The sequence below is a fragment of the Salvia miltiorrhiza genome, chromosome 2 (genome assembly GCF_028751815.1).
Source record: "Salvia miltiorrhiza cultivar Shanhuang (shh) chromosome 2, IMPLAD_Smil_shh, whole genome shotgun sequence".
Taxonomy (NCBI): Eukaryota; Viridiplantae; Streptophyta; class Magnoliopsida; order Lamiales; family Lamiaceae; genus Salvia; species Salvia miltiorrhiza.
The window spans coordinates 50199317-50211478 of record NC_080388.1 but is presented as its reverse complement, the minus strand read 5'-3'; the positions used below and the strand labels follow the sequence as shown (position 1 = coordinate 50211478).

The window sequence follows — 12162 nt, the reverse complement described above, 5'->3', positions numbered from 1 at the left end:
GGCCTTGAGATACATGCTTTAATTAAAAAAGGTACATGGATATTCTGCCCTCTTCCTCCGGGCAAACATGCTATAGGCTGCAAATGGGTTTTCAAGATCAAACGCCATGCTGATAGGTCCATTTCTCATTACGAAGCTCGCCTTGTTGCTCAAGGTTTCTCTCAGGAACCAGGCTTTGATTTCAATGAGACCTTTAGCCTGGTTGTGAAACCTGCCACTATCAAAATTATCCTCTATTTGGCTGTTAATTTTGGATGGAATGTCACTCATTTGGATGTTGATAATGCTTTTCTCAATGGAGATTTGCAAGAAGAAATTTATATGAAGCCTCTCCCTAGCTTTGAGCCTCCTCATTCTAGTTCTGCTCCTATTGTTTACAAACTCAAGAAGGCTCTTTATGGCCTTAACCAGGCTTCTCGTTCATGGTTTATCAAAATTAACTCTGTGCTTCTCAGGCTCGGTTTTTCTCAATCTAAGGCTGACAATTCTTTGTTTTTCAGAATCAAAGGAGGTTCTGTTATCTATCTTCTCATTTATGTTGATGATATACTGATCACCGGTTCACTCCCTTCAGATGTTCAATAGGTTATACATCAACTTAACACTCATTTTTCTCTCAAAGACCTTGGTGATGTTCATCACTTTCTTGGCATTGAAATTACCAAAACTACTAATGGTCTGCACTTGAGTCAAGGGGGATATATCAAGGATCTTCTTCATAAACTGAAAATGCAAGATGCTAAAGGTTGTCCAACTCCAATGGTGTCTTCTTGTCAACTTTCCAAGGGGGATGGAGTCAGCAATGTAGATGGAAAGCTTTACCGAAGTACAGTGGGAGCTCTTTAATATGCCACCATTACAAGACCTGAGATATCCTTTAGTGTCAACAAAGTCAGCCAATATATGTCTGCTCCTCTTGATTCTCATTGGAAAGCTGTCAAAAGGATCTTGAGGTACCTTGCTGGATCAAAAGATCATGGTCTACACTTGCAGAAATCATCTTCTACTATCACCGGTTTCTATGATTCAGATTGGGCAGCTGATTTCGATGACCGAAGATCCACAACAGGTTATTGTGTTTATTTAGGAAATAGTCTCATATCTTGGAGTTCCAAGAAGCAATCTGTGGTTTCTAGATCAAGTACTGAGGCAGAATATAGGAGTTTGGCTCATGTTGTATCTGAAATCTCTTGGGTAACATCTCTTCTTTCTGAATTGAATATCCGTGTGAAGCCTCCTATCATTTAGGTGGATAACATGAGTATAATAGCTCTAGCCTCAAATCCGGTTATGCATGCTAGAACAAAGCATATTGAACTTGATATTCGCTTTATGAGAGATAAAGTTTCGGCTGGTATGATTGATCTCAGGCATGTGCCTTCCCAAGATCAGCATGCAGATATTGTGACCAAACCTCTCAGTTTACAATTCTTCTCGCGCTTAAAGAATTCATTGAGAGTTTGTTCTTTAGCTGCGCTTGAATTGAGGGAGCCTGTTAGAAGTATTGCTCATACTGAGCCTGGTCCATCTCAGCATGACACTCAGCATTTGATGCCACATAAGATGAAAACACAAGATAATGAAGATGCTCCCTTATGTCTTGAATCAGCCAAACACAGCACGCGATAGTCCTATGTTTAGTTGACTTGTTTGTTATGTAATTATGGTCTCTTGCAGCTATATGATTTTTGTTTTACCTTGTACATCTTGACAACTGCATTAGGGTTTCTAGCTTAGTGGTTCTAGCATCTTCGATAGACTAGTATATATATAATCCTTCTTTTTATTGTAAGGGCGAGAGTTCAGATAATTCATACCAACGAAAGTTTACAGCATGAGTTTTATTTCCCTTTTCATGCAACTTTTTATCACTATGCACTCAAAACAGCGACACCCAACCCTAAGCATTAGTGCCTCCATAGTAGCATCCATGATCCATGTCCAACCAAATCACTTTTCCGATCCGACAATCTGCTCCGCTGCCGCAGCGCCACCATTTCCAAAGATCTCCGGCAACGGCACTCCGTTGCTATCGTTCACATCATTAACCCGTAAAAAACCCCTAAACACCAAACACCATTTGAGCTCCTTCCAACTCCACTATTCCCTCAACCGCAACTCAACATTTCCCCAGTATTTGTTTCTCTCCGCCTTTTCCGTCGCACTCTTGATTCTCCGCCTTACTTCTGCTGTCATTCTTCCAGATTTTTCTCACCGTTGGCGGCAGCTGATTGCCTTTTCTTCCCAAGCTGAGACCTAGCTGATCGACGCCCCCGATTTCCTGTTCGATGCGGCCGTTGCTTATGAAGACCGCCGCTTCTTTAGCCATTTCGGCGTTGACGCGATCGGCGTGGCTCGCGCTGTTCTTTCACTGTCTGCTCGTGGTGGCGGCAGCACGATAACGCAGCAGGTTTATTTTCGAAAATTAATTTGTGATGCAGTTCTGCCTGCAGTTGCACACCAAGTGTTTGTGTTTTTTCTGAATAAAAAAAAGTTGGTTTTTCTTGTCTTTCTAGTGTTTGTTGTTTGGTTGTTTTTCGAAGGGATAATTGCGCTTATCTATACAAACTTTCGTCAAATTTTGATGTTTCACATAAAACTAAAAATTTGCAAACCTAAAATTTGAGGAAAGTTGGTATACTTAGGCGCAATTATCCCTCTTTGATAATACCTAATGAATGATTGTATAACTACCGTTGTTGAATACACTAATTTATTTCCAAAATATTTCAGAAAATAATTTTTGTTATTGAGGTTGATTGTTGCATACATCTAGCTTGTCAAAAATACACTTTTGAAGAACGAGCGCAGCAGTAGAACTCGAGAGGAGAATTTCGAAATTAAGAATCTTGAGTGCTTACTTGTGTAAGGTAAAAGCTCAACTCTTATCTTGTTTTGCATTTCCATTGGAGAATTTTGCTCGTTTCACTTTATGATAATGAAGCTATGATATCCACTTGTTTGTGTTTATATTTGCTTGTCTTTCATTAGATATAACTGACATATGGAATATCCAGATATACTGGGGACATGGCATTTACGGAATAAATTCTTCATCGGAGTTTTATCTTGGAAAGCATCTGTCCAATCTTACTTTGGGGATGATACCCGCCCCAGAGGTCAGATCACCATTCCGAGATTACAGCAGGTTGGCATTTCTTCGTTCTAGCTGCATGCTAACTAACATCTTTTGATGAATCCTAATGTTTATTTGTGAATCTACATCCTATCTGAAATGCCCTATTTGTAGAGGAAAGACCTTCCAAGCTAGAGTTTTGAAGAGGATGGTTGATGGCCAACTTGGGTAAGATGGTAAGTTTGGGGGTTCTTACTTCTTACAGATTTCAGTGTTGCAAGCTGATGAGGATTCTCTGTATATTTTTGTCTCGTGTTTCATGACACTTTTCGTGTGTGGAATTGTACACGTGCGAGTGAAATGAAACACGACATTGAGTATATTTAATTTGTTTATCATGACGTACGTTTGTCTACAAAATTAAGATTTAATTATTATTTGTTGCTGCTGCTACTTTTTACTATGAGGTTATTTGCTGTTGTTGCTACTTTTTACTATGAGGTGGTCTCCTGTACACTTGGGTGTATTGTACATTCGGGTTGTACTCGACCCGGATCTTGACCTAATTGGACTATCATGACTCATTTTTTTCTTGAAATGATACTAACACTAACACGATCATTGAATGACACTAACACTATTTTGTTTTACAAATAACACTATTTCGAAAATGACACTAACATTATATTGAAATGATACTAACACTACGTGTAAATAACACTAACACTTGACATTCGGATATGATAGTCCTGTTTGGTTAGATCCGGGTCAAGATCAGAGTCGAGTACGACCCAAATGTACCGTACACTCGGGTGTATAGAAAATTTTGTGTTTTACTATACTGAATCAGAAAATAATATTATCAATTATAATTATGGACAACTGATTGGGGGAAGAAGAATTTTGCTTGGTTAAAGAAGAGGAGAAAACATTATGCTAAATATAGAAATAGATGAAAGTACTTGCACAAAAGAAGAAGTCTAAATATGAGAATCTACTCACATTGATAATATTTTTTATAAAATTACCCACTCATATAATGTCTTATAAAACTACCCAAAACACAATTGATGTAAGAAAATGTGTAAGAAAGGTAGTTAAAAATTGTTCAAAATCTGAGAAAATGGCAATAAAGGCTTACTCACGTCACTTTCATGTACTGTAGGTTTGAAATTTTTGAAAAAATGAGGCCACATTTGTGTGTTATAAAATATCAATACGAAGGCAAAAAAAAAAAACCATATTTATGTATATTATGAGCATAAAAAAAATTCTGAAGGCAACAGACCCACACGCCTCCCATAAACCCTAGCTGTCTGCAAAAGCCGCGCATGAAAATACCACGCGCGTTTTCCAGGAGGCTAGGGTTTATGGGAGGCTTGTTAGTCCGTTGCCTCTAGAATTTTTTATGTTCACAATATACATAAATCTGAATTTTTTTGCCTTCGTTTACTCATATCAATTTCATGTACTGTAGGTTTGATAATTTTGAAAAAATGAGACCACGTTTATGTGTTATAAAATATCAATACGAAGGCAAAAATATTCAGATTTATGTATATTGTGAACATAAAACAATTCTAGAGCCAACGGACTTCATGTGCGGCTTTGCAGGCGGCTAGGGTTTATGGGAGGATTGTTAGTACCCTTTGCCTTCATAATTTTTTTTTGTTCACAATATACCTACATTTGATTTTTTTTGCCTTCGTGTTGATATTTTATAACACATGTATCGTTATTTTTATAAACTTTAAGTTTCATTTTTTTTATAGTACAAAAAATACACATAGATGTGAAAATGAGATAAAGTGAATCTGCCAAAATTTGTATTATAGTGGGGATAATAATACTTACTTTATGTATAATTTGATTGCACATAAAATTCAAGAGGGGGAGGGGGGGGGGGGCTTGTGCTCAAAAAACACAAATTTCAGAGGCTTGTTGGTTAATTTTTTTTTAGTAATAATTAATAGTTTCTCAATTTTATAATTCTTAGAAACCAAAAAAAGTTATTATTTTATGTGTAATACAGTAATTCCACCAAACTAATAGCATCCTCAATTTATTCGAAATAAATCCATCAAATAACATATTATCCAACTAATTATCCTCAATATATGCGTAATACACCAAAAAACAAATTATCCACCAAATAACAAATCCACAAATACCAACTCTATACATAAATTTCAACTAAATTAATTCTATACGAAAATTTAACATATATCAAATAAATTCACCAAATTATGCCTACATCCACAACATATATTATATGAAATTCACGGTTCACCAAATTTATAACATTTATCCAAATGAAAATTCTATCACATATCTCTATAATTCGAAACTAATATCTCTATGAATCCATCAAACTATAAATTCATAAGATATCAGGGTGTGGAATCTTATTTGGTTTGAAGAAGAAGCCATGAAGCCTTGAATTCCTTCCTTTCTCTCTCGAAAAACCGTCAATCCTCTCTCAAATATGTGACCGTGAATTCCTTTTTTTCTCCCTCTCAAACCGTCAATTCTCCTCTCTCTCAAATGTGTGAGCCGTGTTTGAATTCTCTCTCAAATGTGTGAGCGGCTAATGAATTTGATAAAGGCGTGAATTTGGCCTTAGTTTTTAACCTAAATGTTTAACAATGGGCCCTACCCACTACCCCATGACAAAATCGAGTAAATTAAGGCCTTGATGTGTGATTTTATTTTCAGCCTTTGACTTTCTTTTTCAACCACCTATGCATAGATTCCTTGGCGTGAGATTCCCCTACCCGTGAGCCGTGAATTATTTGCTTGTGTAATGACAAAAGCCGTGATTTATTTGCTTGTGATTGCAAGACTTTTGTGTTGGTAGATAATGTTTAATTGTTTCACAACATATGACTTTAGAAATTTTTTAACAAACATTTGCTACTCCCTCCGTGCACTAATTCAAGGCATTCTTTCCTTTTTGCTCCGTCCACCAACTTAAGGCCTATCTATTTGTAGTAAATTTTTATTCATATTTTAATTAGTGGATCCCAATAAATAATACACTTTTTCTTCATTCAACTAATAATCAATACACTTTGTGAGTCTCTTTCTCCACTCAACCAATAAACAATACATTTTGTGGGTCCATTTCTCCACTCAACTAATAAATATACATTTTTTCTTAAAATCCATGTTTTGCCCCTTAGGTCTTGAATTAGTGGACGTACGGAATATTATTTTATGTGTTACTCTATTATTTTATGCATTGCTCTATTATTTTATGTTCAATCAAATAATCTCAATAAATTGAGTATTATCACCCCACAATAAACCAAATTTTATCAAATTCCTTCTCTCATATGTACTTTTTAATTTCACAAAATATATTAAAAAAAATAGGAAATAAGGGCACGTTTGTGTGTGATAAAATATTAATACGAAGGCAAAAAAATTCATATTTATTTATATTGTGAATAAAAAAAATTATGAAGACAACGGACGAACAAGCCTTCGAAAAACCCTAGCCGTCTGCAGAAGCCGCGCGTGAAAATTCCGTGCGGCTTTTCCAGGCGGCTAGGGTTTATGCATGGGAGGCTTGTTGGTCCGTTGCCTTCACAATTTTTTATGTTCACAATATACATTAATCTGATTTTTTTTTTGCCTTCGTTTACTCACGTCACTTTCATGTACTGTAGGTTTGAAAAAATGAGGCCATATTTTTGTGTTATAAAACATTAATACAAATGCTAAAAAATTCAAATTTAGGTATATTGTGAACAAAAAAAAATTCTGAAGGTGTTAGGTCCGGAGGGTCTCGAATAGATGTATGGGGGGGGGTGAGAATACACCTATAGGCTATTTTTAAAATCAGATGGATCTCAATACAGAGATCAAACGAAACTTTAAACTCAAACACACATACCTGTTTATTGAAAAGAGATTTGATCAAAACAGGGTTGACGACTGATACTTAAAGACTCTTCAGTAAGGAGTTATCAGTTAAGTCACAAAGACTTAACTGATGCACGTAAGGCTTCAGTCGGGTTTGGTAAAAACAGAGATTTTATAAATCTTCCTGACTATCAGATGATAGATCAGTCAGACTGATAACATACGCAGCGGAAATACTTTTGTTTCGCAATAGCCTTTGTTGAGCACGTTGTTAGTCTTAAGTTTCTCTTTGCAATTAATCGGTATTCAGTTTATCAAAGTAAGAACACAAGTAGGAAAGTAAAACTGAAAGCTGTAAATAACACAGAGATTTTTACGTGGTTCGGAAAACACTTCCTGCATCCACGGTCGGTTGATCAGACCAACAACTTCACTCTGCAAGTGCTTACGGGTGCACTGCAAATCGATGCTTGTGCTTACGGGTGCACAGCAAACCGAATCCGTGTGCTTGCCGGGTGCACACAACCGAATCAACTGAAGATCCAATCTTCAGTACCAACACACTTTGTTGGATTTCTCACTCCTAGCACGAACTGGCACTAGGATCTCGCGGAGTCAGAGTACCTTCCTGAACTCTTTTTCAACTCAAACACTCGATTCTATCGGTCGAAGAGAAGTTTGAAATCTTGCCAACTAAACTTCAAAGAACAAGTTCTTTAGAGTTAGTTTTGACCTAGGCTCTGGGTAAACAGAGGTTTGCCTAAGGTCTAAGAGAATATATATAATCAGCAGTAACTGATTTTTGGCGTTGGTATTCTCTTCTTCAATTCAAGCTTTGGGAATTTGAGCTTTGAGCTGAGACGCAATTTTGGCAGAGCTTCAGCTTGTGTTGTTGAATCGGTGAAGATTGAAGTGATCCTCGAGCGCTATTTATTGGAGAGGTCTTGAATAGATTCGTTGGCGGAGAAGGTCTTCAAGATTTCTTCCGTTAGAGAGTAATTTAAACTTGGGCTGAGGCTTCAATCTTCGAGGTTCCTTGTTTGGTGAGAACGACTATGTTGAAGAGCAGACCAAATAGGAATGACCTCTACAGAGATAGGAAGATCCTGAGATCTCTGCATTTAATGCGGCTGTACTTTTGGAGTACGTGGCTTCCTTTGAACATTAGAGGTTCAGTCTGAGGAATAATGTTTAACTGATACTTGACTTTATTATCAGTCCGCTGATTCCACGTGGCACGCATTAAGTAATCAGTTCAAGACTAATTCTTCAACTGATACTTCAGTTGGCAACTTCAGTCTTCAGTCTTCAGTCTTCAGTCCTCCGTTCTTCAGTCTTCAGAACAGCAACTAAAATAGAAAAGAATTCTAACACTTGAGTTCGAACAGTTCTAGTCTATTACAATTAAAGCCTATAGATTTTGGTATCATCTAAATAAGGATTAGGATATTCCATTAAGTTCCCAACAGAAGGCAGTGGACCAACAAGCCTCCCATAAACCCTAGCCGCCTGCAAAAGCCTCGCGGTAATTTCATGGGCAGCTTTTGCAGGCGGTTAGGGTTTATGGGAGGCTTGCTAGTTCGTTGCCTCTATAATTTTTTTTATGTTCATAATATACATAAATCTGAATTTTTTTCCTTCGTATTAATATTTTATAGCACAAAAAATGTGCCCTCATTCTTTCAAACTTAGGGTTTTTATTAGGGTTACAAAGTGACGTGGCTTTACAATAATTGCACATTTATCAAATTTTGTGCATTTTTAACTACCTATCTTACACATTTTCTTACACAATTGTACTTGTGTAAGAAAAGTGTAAGAACTTTTACAAAAAATCATGCAAACCTATCAACATCAATTATGTTTTGGGTAGTTTTATAAGACATATTATATGGGTGAGTAGTTTTATAAGACATATTATGAATGTGGGTACTTTAAATTCTCCCTCAAAGAAGAAATAAATGAAAGTAACAATCTAGCATTCAAAGCTAAAGAGACGTTTATTCGGGTGCATTTACTTTGATGGATAAATTTATCATTGGAAAAAGAAGGATAACAAAATTTTATGCTTTAAATATTTTTCTTTCTTTTCCAACATTTGACAAAAAAGAAAATTTCACCATTTTTCTTTCCTTATTTTCATTTGAAAGAAAATTTTATGGTGAACTTCTCTTTAAAGACATAAATATTTGTTATTCCTTTTTTTTCAATGATAAATTTATCCATCAAAATAAACGCAACCTTTTCTAATCCCACTCTTTTAATATGATAAGAATCAAGCAATTCTTTTAATCTTATAAGAATTAAGCAAAACTAACTTGAATGATGAAAATAATTAAAGTCCTTGAAATATTTCAAAGTTTTAATCCATCAAAATAAATAAAAATTAATTTTATTATTTTTATTTATGAAGGCTAATCCTACAAAGTAAATTTCTCATTTATTTGTAGAAAACTACTCCATTCGTCCAACGAATCTTGAGTCACTTTTTTCTTTCGGCCGTCCCACGAATCTTGAGTCATTTACTTTTTTGGTAAAAAAATTCTCCTTTATTCACATTTTCACTTTTTCACCTACCACACTTAACACACTAAATACTACTCCCTCCGTTCCATTATAAGTGGCTCAAAACCTTTCGTCACAGAAATTAAGGAGAAGGTGTAATGTGTTAAAAGTGATAGGGTCCCCACTTTTTAAAGGGTTAAATTTTGTCATTTGTGGAAATAGGCCACTTATAGTGGGACGGCCCAAAATGGAATACATGCCACTTTTAGTAGAACGAAAGGAGTATTTTCTTAATTTTTGTGTCAAAAAAAATTGACTCAAGATTCGCGGGATGAAGGGAGTAGTACTAGCATATGTTTTTTTTTTTTTTTGATAATATACTAGTATATGGTTTTATCTTACTGAAAGTTCGTCGAACGAAAATTCTATTTAAAAGAAAAAAGGAAAAGACAATTTGATTTGGCAAACGCTGATTGGGTCTAGCTACTCAACAATCGTTGACTTACGTGTCGAAATAACAAACGGCCTTCTGGCGGTGTTCTCATGATATCGGTCACATCTGATTACTACCCCTTCTATATATCGATTTGTTTCAAGCCTGTGAACAAACCAAGGAAGACTCCGGAGAAGAGTCGTTTGTTCCCACCATGGCATACGTTGAGAGAGGTACATTTTTCCCCACTTCTTTTGATAACTCGTTTAGGTATTAATTCATCTATGTTATTTTCCCTTCCGATCCTTCAGTTGATTTGATGTTTATTTCCAATTTTCGTATTTCCGATCCTATTTTTTGCAAATATTACACGAATCTTTATTCAGAATGACTGATTATTGATTGCAGTGGTAGTTTATGTTGATCTTATATAAATTTGTGATAAGAAATCTCCGTTGTTGTGACGATGTACTACTGTCTTAATTGATGGATCGCTCAATAATTCGAGACATCCCTGCTGTTGCTGCTTGACAGGTTGAAATTAGGGAAAAGCTTCCATTACGGCATTTTTATTTGGGTGTAGGTCGAGAACTTAATTCATCCGATAATCTATCCGACATTGAAAGTCTGGTTATTACGCTTCAGAGATGACGAAAGGCCTTTCTTTTTATTCATTGTTAAATAATTTTACATTGCGAAATTTTAGATTTGAATAACAAGTTTTGTTTCATATTTTGAAGTTTCTTTTTGTGTGCAACTCATAAAACAGACAGTCAAGTTGTCATGGATTTCCAATATGAGTCGGGGAGTAGTATTTGTTTTAATAGAGTTAAATGGATAATGCTATTATTGTATACAAATGTAGGATATCTGAGTGAAAAACCGATTTTTTGTCCCTGTATTCTTTGAGGTGGGGATAATCACATAGAAGAACAGAACTTCTATTGTTATTTAAGCATATTTGATAGCTCTTAGGCAAGTCATTTTCTCCCTGAGCCACCTTAGAATTTTCCGTTGGGTGTAATTTGCAAGACCCGTGCCCTATTGAGTAATTTCTGCAATGGAACAGTAAATGTATCTCTACGCTTGAAGCCAATTTGTTTGGGGTCATCAAAAAATCCCTCTAAGAGTATGTGGTTAGCGATTTTGTAGAATTGGGAGAAATGATTTGATTGTTAAAAGTAGTACTTGTTTGATAATTGTGGCAAGAACTTTGATTCAATATGTCAAATCATATCTGTAATATAATTGTATGAAGCAATATTATGTGAGTAAGAATCAATTTTTTGTTTTAGAAATGTGAAAGACAGATTTTTTGGATGTCAATCCATCTTCGGATAGTGATATGTAAAATCGAAAGAATTGTTCTCAAGGTTCTTAAACAAACACAAATTTTATTTGTGAGTTCATACGCGTGTTTTCCAGTTTCCAGAAGACCCTTAGTTTCTTGCACTATTATGTGTATCTTCACCTGATGACTTTATAAAAAAGCCTTTTGCAATGATACGAGACTTGATGCATGCGTGCATCGATATTGTTAGGTAGATGGACATGACGTCCATTCATTCTATCCTATGTATTTATTTGCTTGTCAGTGACTGTCCTGCTCTTCAGGTGTTATCAAAGATAAGAGATCAATATGGCGACTGAAAACAATCACAGACTTCTTCTGGGCCATAATCAATTTGATTCGGGCCTTTTTTGCCACGATGTTTTCGGTAATCCTATTCTTCTGGCTAAACTATGGAAGTTTCAATGCAGATCATGTCCTCATTCTTCCCTATCTTGTGCAGATGGAGAAGTCTGAAGCCTATCGGAAAGGTTCCGGTGCCAGCAAGAAATGGGATGGTGGTGGTCCAGGAGGTCCAGGAAGTGGCCCATACGGTGGTGGTCCACGTGGGCCACCCCGTGGATTAGATAACGTTAGAGGAATCGATCACAGTAAGTTTTTCCCTCATCATGTACTAATCTTTCCCGTTCTGTTCTCTTTTACTGTTCTTTTCGTCATCGACTTAAAATATAAATGTTGCTTCAGGTGCAGCTCCTGCTTGTGGCTCCTGTTGTGGAGGTTAAGGAAGCAGCTTATTCTCCACAACCGTTGACCGGGTGCACTTCCATGATCAGAAAAATTGCATATTGTAAGATAGGTTTTTCTTTTTTGAATTGGCTGTGTTAAAAGAGATTTTATATCTCAACCTGGATGTTTTCCAGTATATGAAGACTAATATTTTAATCTGTTATGTGTATTAAAGTATCTTCCGAGTGTCTTGTTTGTTTTCAA

The 12162-nt window shown here is 36.0% G+C and overlaps 1 protein-coding gene and 1 long non-coding RNA gene across 3 annotated transcripts; both read left to right on the top strand.

Annotated features, from left to right (window-relative positions):
- The first annotated feature begins 1458 nt into the window (after positions 1-1458).
- On the top strand, positions 1459-3466 carry LOC131011980 (uncharacterized). Of its 2 annotated transcripts, none has more exons than XR_009097156.1 (3): positions 1459-2410; positions 2777-2870; positions 3018-3466. It is a non-coding gene; the product is annotated as an uncharacterized LOC131011980 (long non-coding RNA). The 2 variants fall into 2 exon arrangements; XR_009097155.1 differs by having other exon boundaries at positions 1459-2870; positions 3018-3148; positions 3251-3466.
- Positions 3467-9978: 6512 nt separating this feature from the next.
- Positions 9979-12162, top strand: LOC131011978 (uncharacterized). Its single transcript, XM_057939883.1, has 4 exons — positions 9979-10114; positions 11496-11599; positions 11675-11822; positions 11917-12162. The coding sequence occupies exons 1-4, from the start codon at positions 10096-10098 to the stop codon at positions 11952-11954; spliced, it is 309 nt and encodes a 102-aa protein (XP_057795866.1). The 5' UTR covers positions 9979-10095; the 3' UTR covers positions 11955-12162.

Excerpts from the sequence above, each read along its gene's own strand:
- LOC131011978 (XM_057939883.1), top strand. Across the intron at positions 11,600-11,674 it reads TTTTTGCCACGATGTTTTCG|ATGGAGAAGTCTGAAGCCTA; the intron begins GTAATCCTATTC and ends TATCTTGTGCAG. Across the intron at positions 11,823-11,916 it reads CGTTAGAGGAATCGATCACA|GTGCAGCTCCTGCTTGTGGC; the intron begins GTAAGTTTTTCC and ends ATGTTGCTTCAG.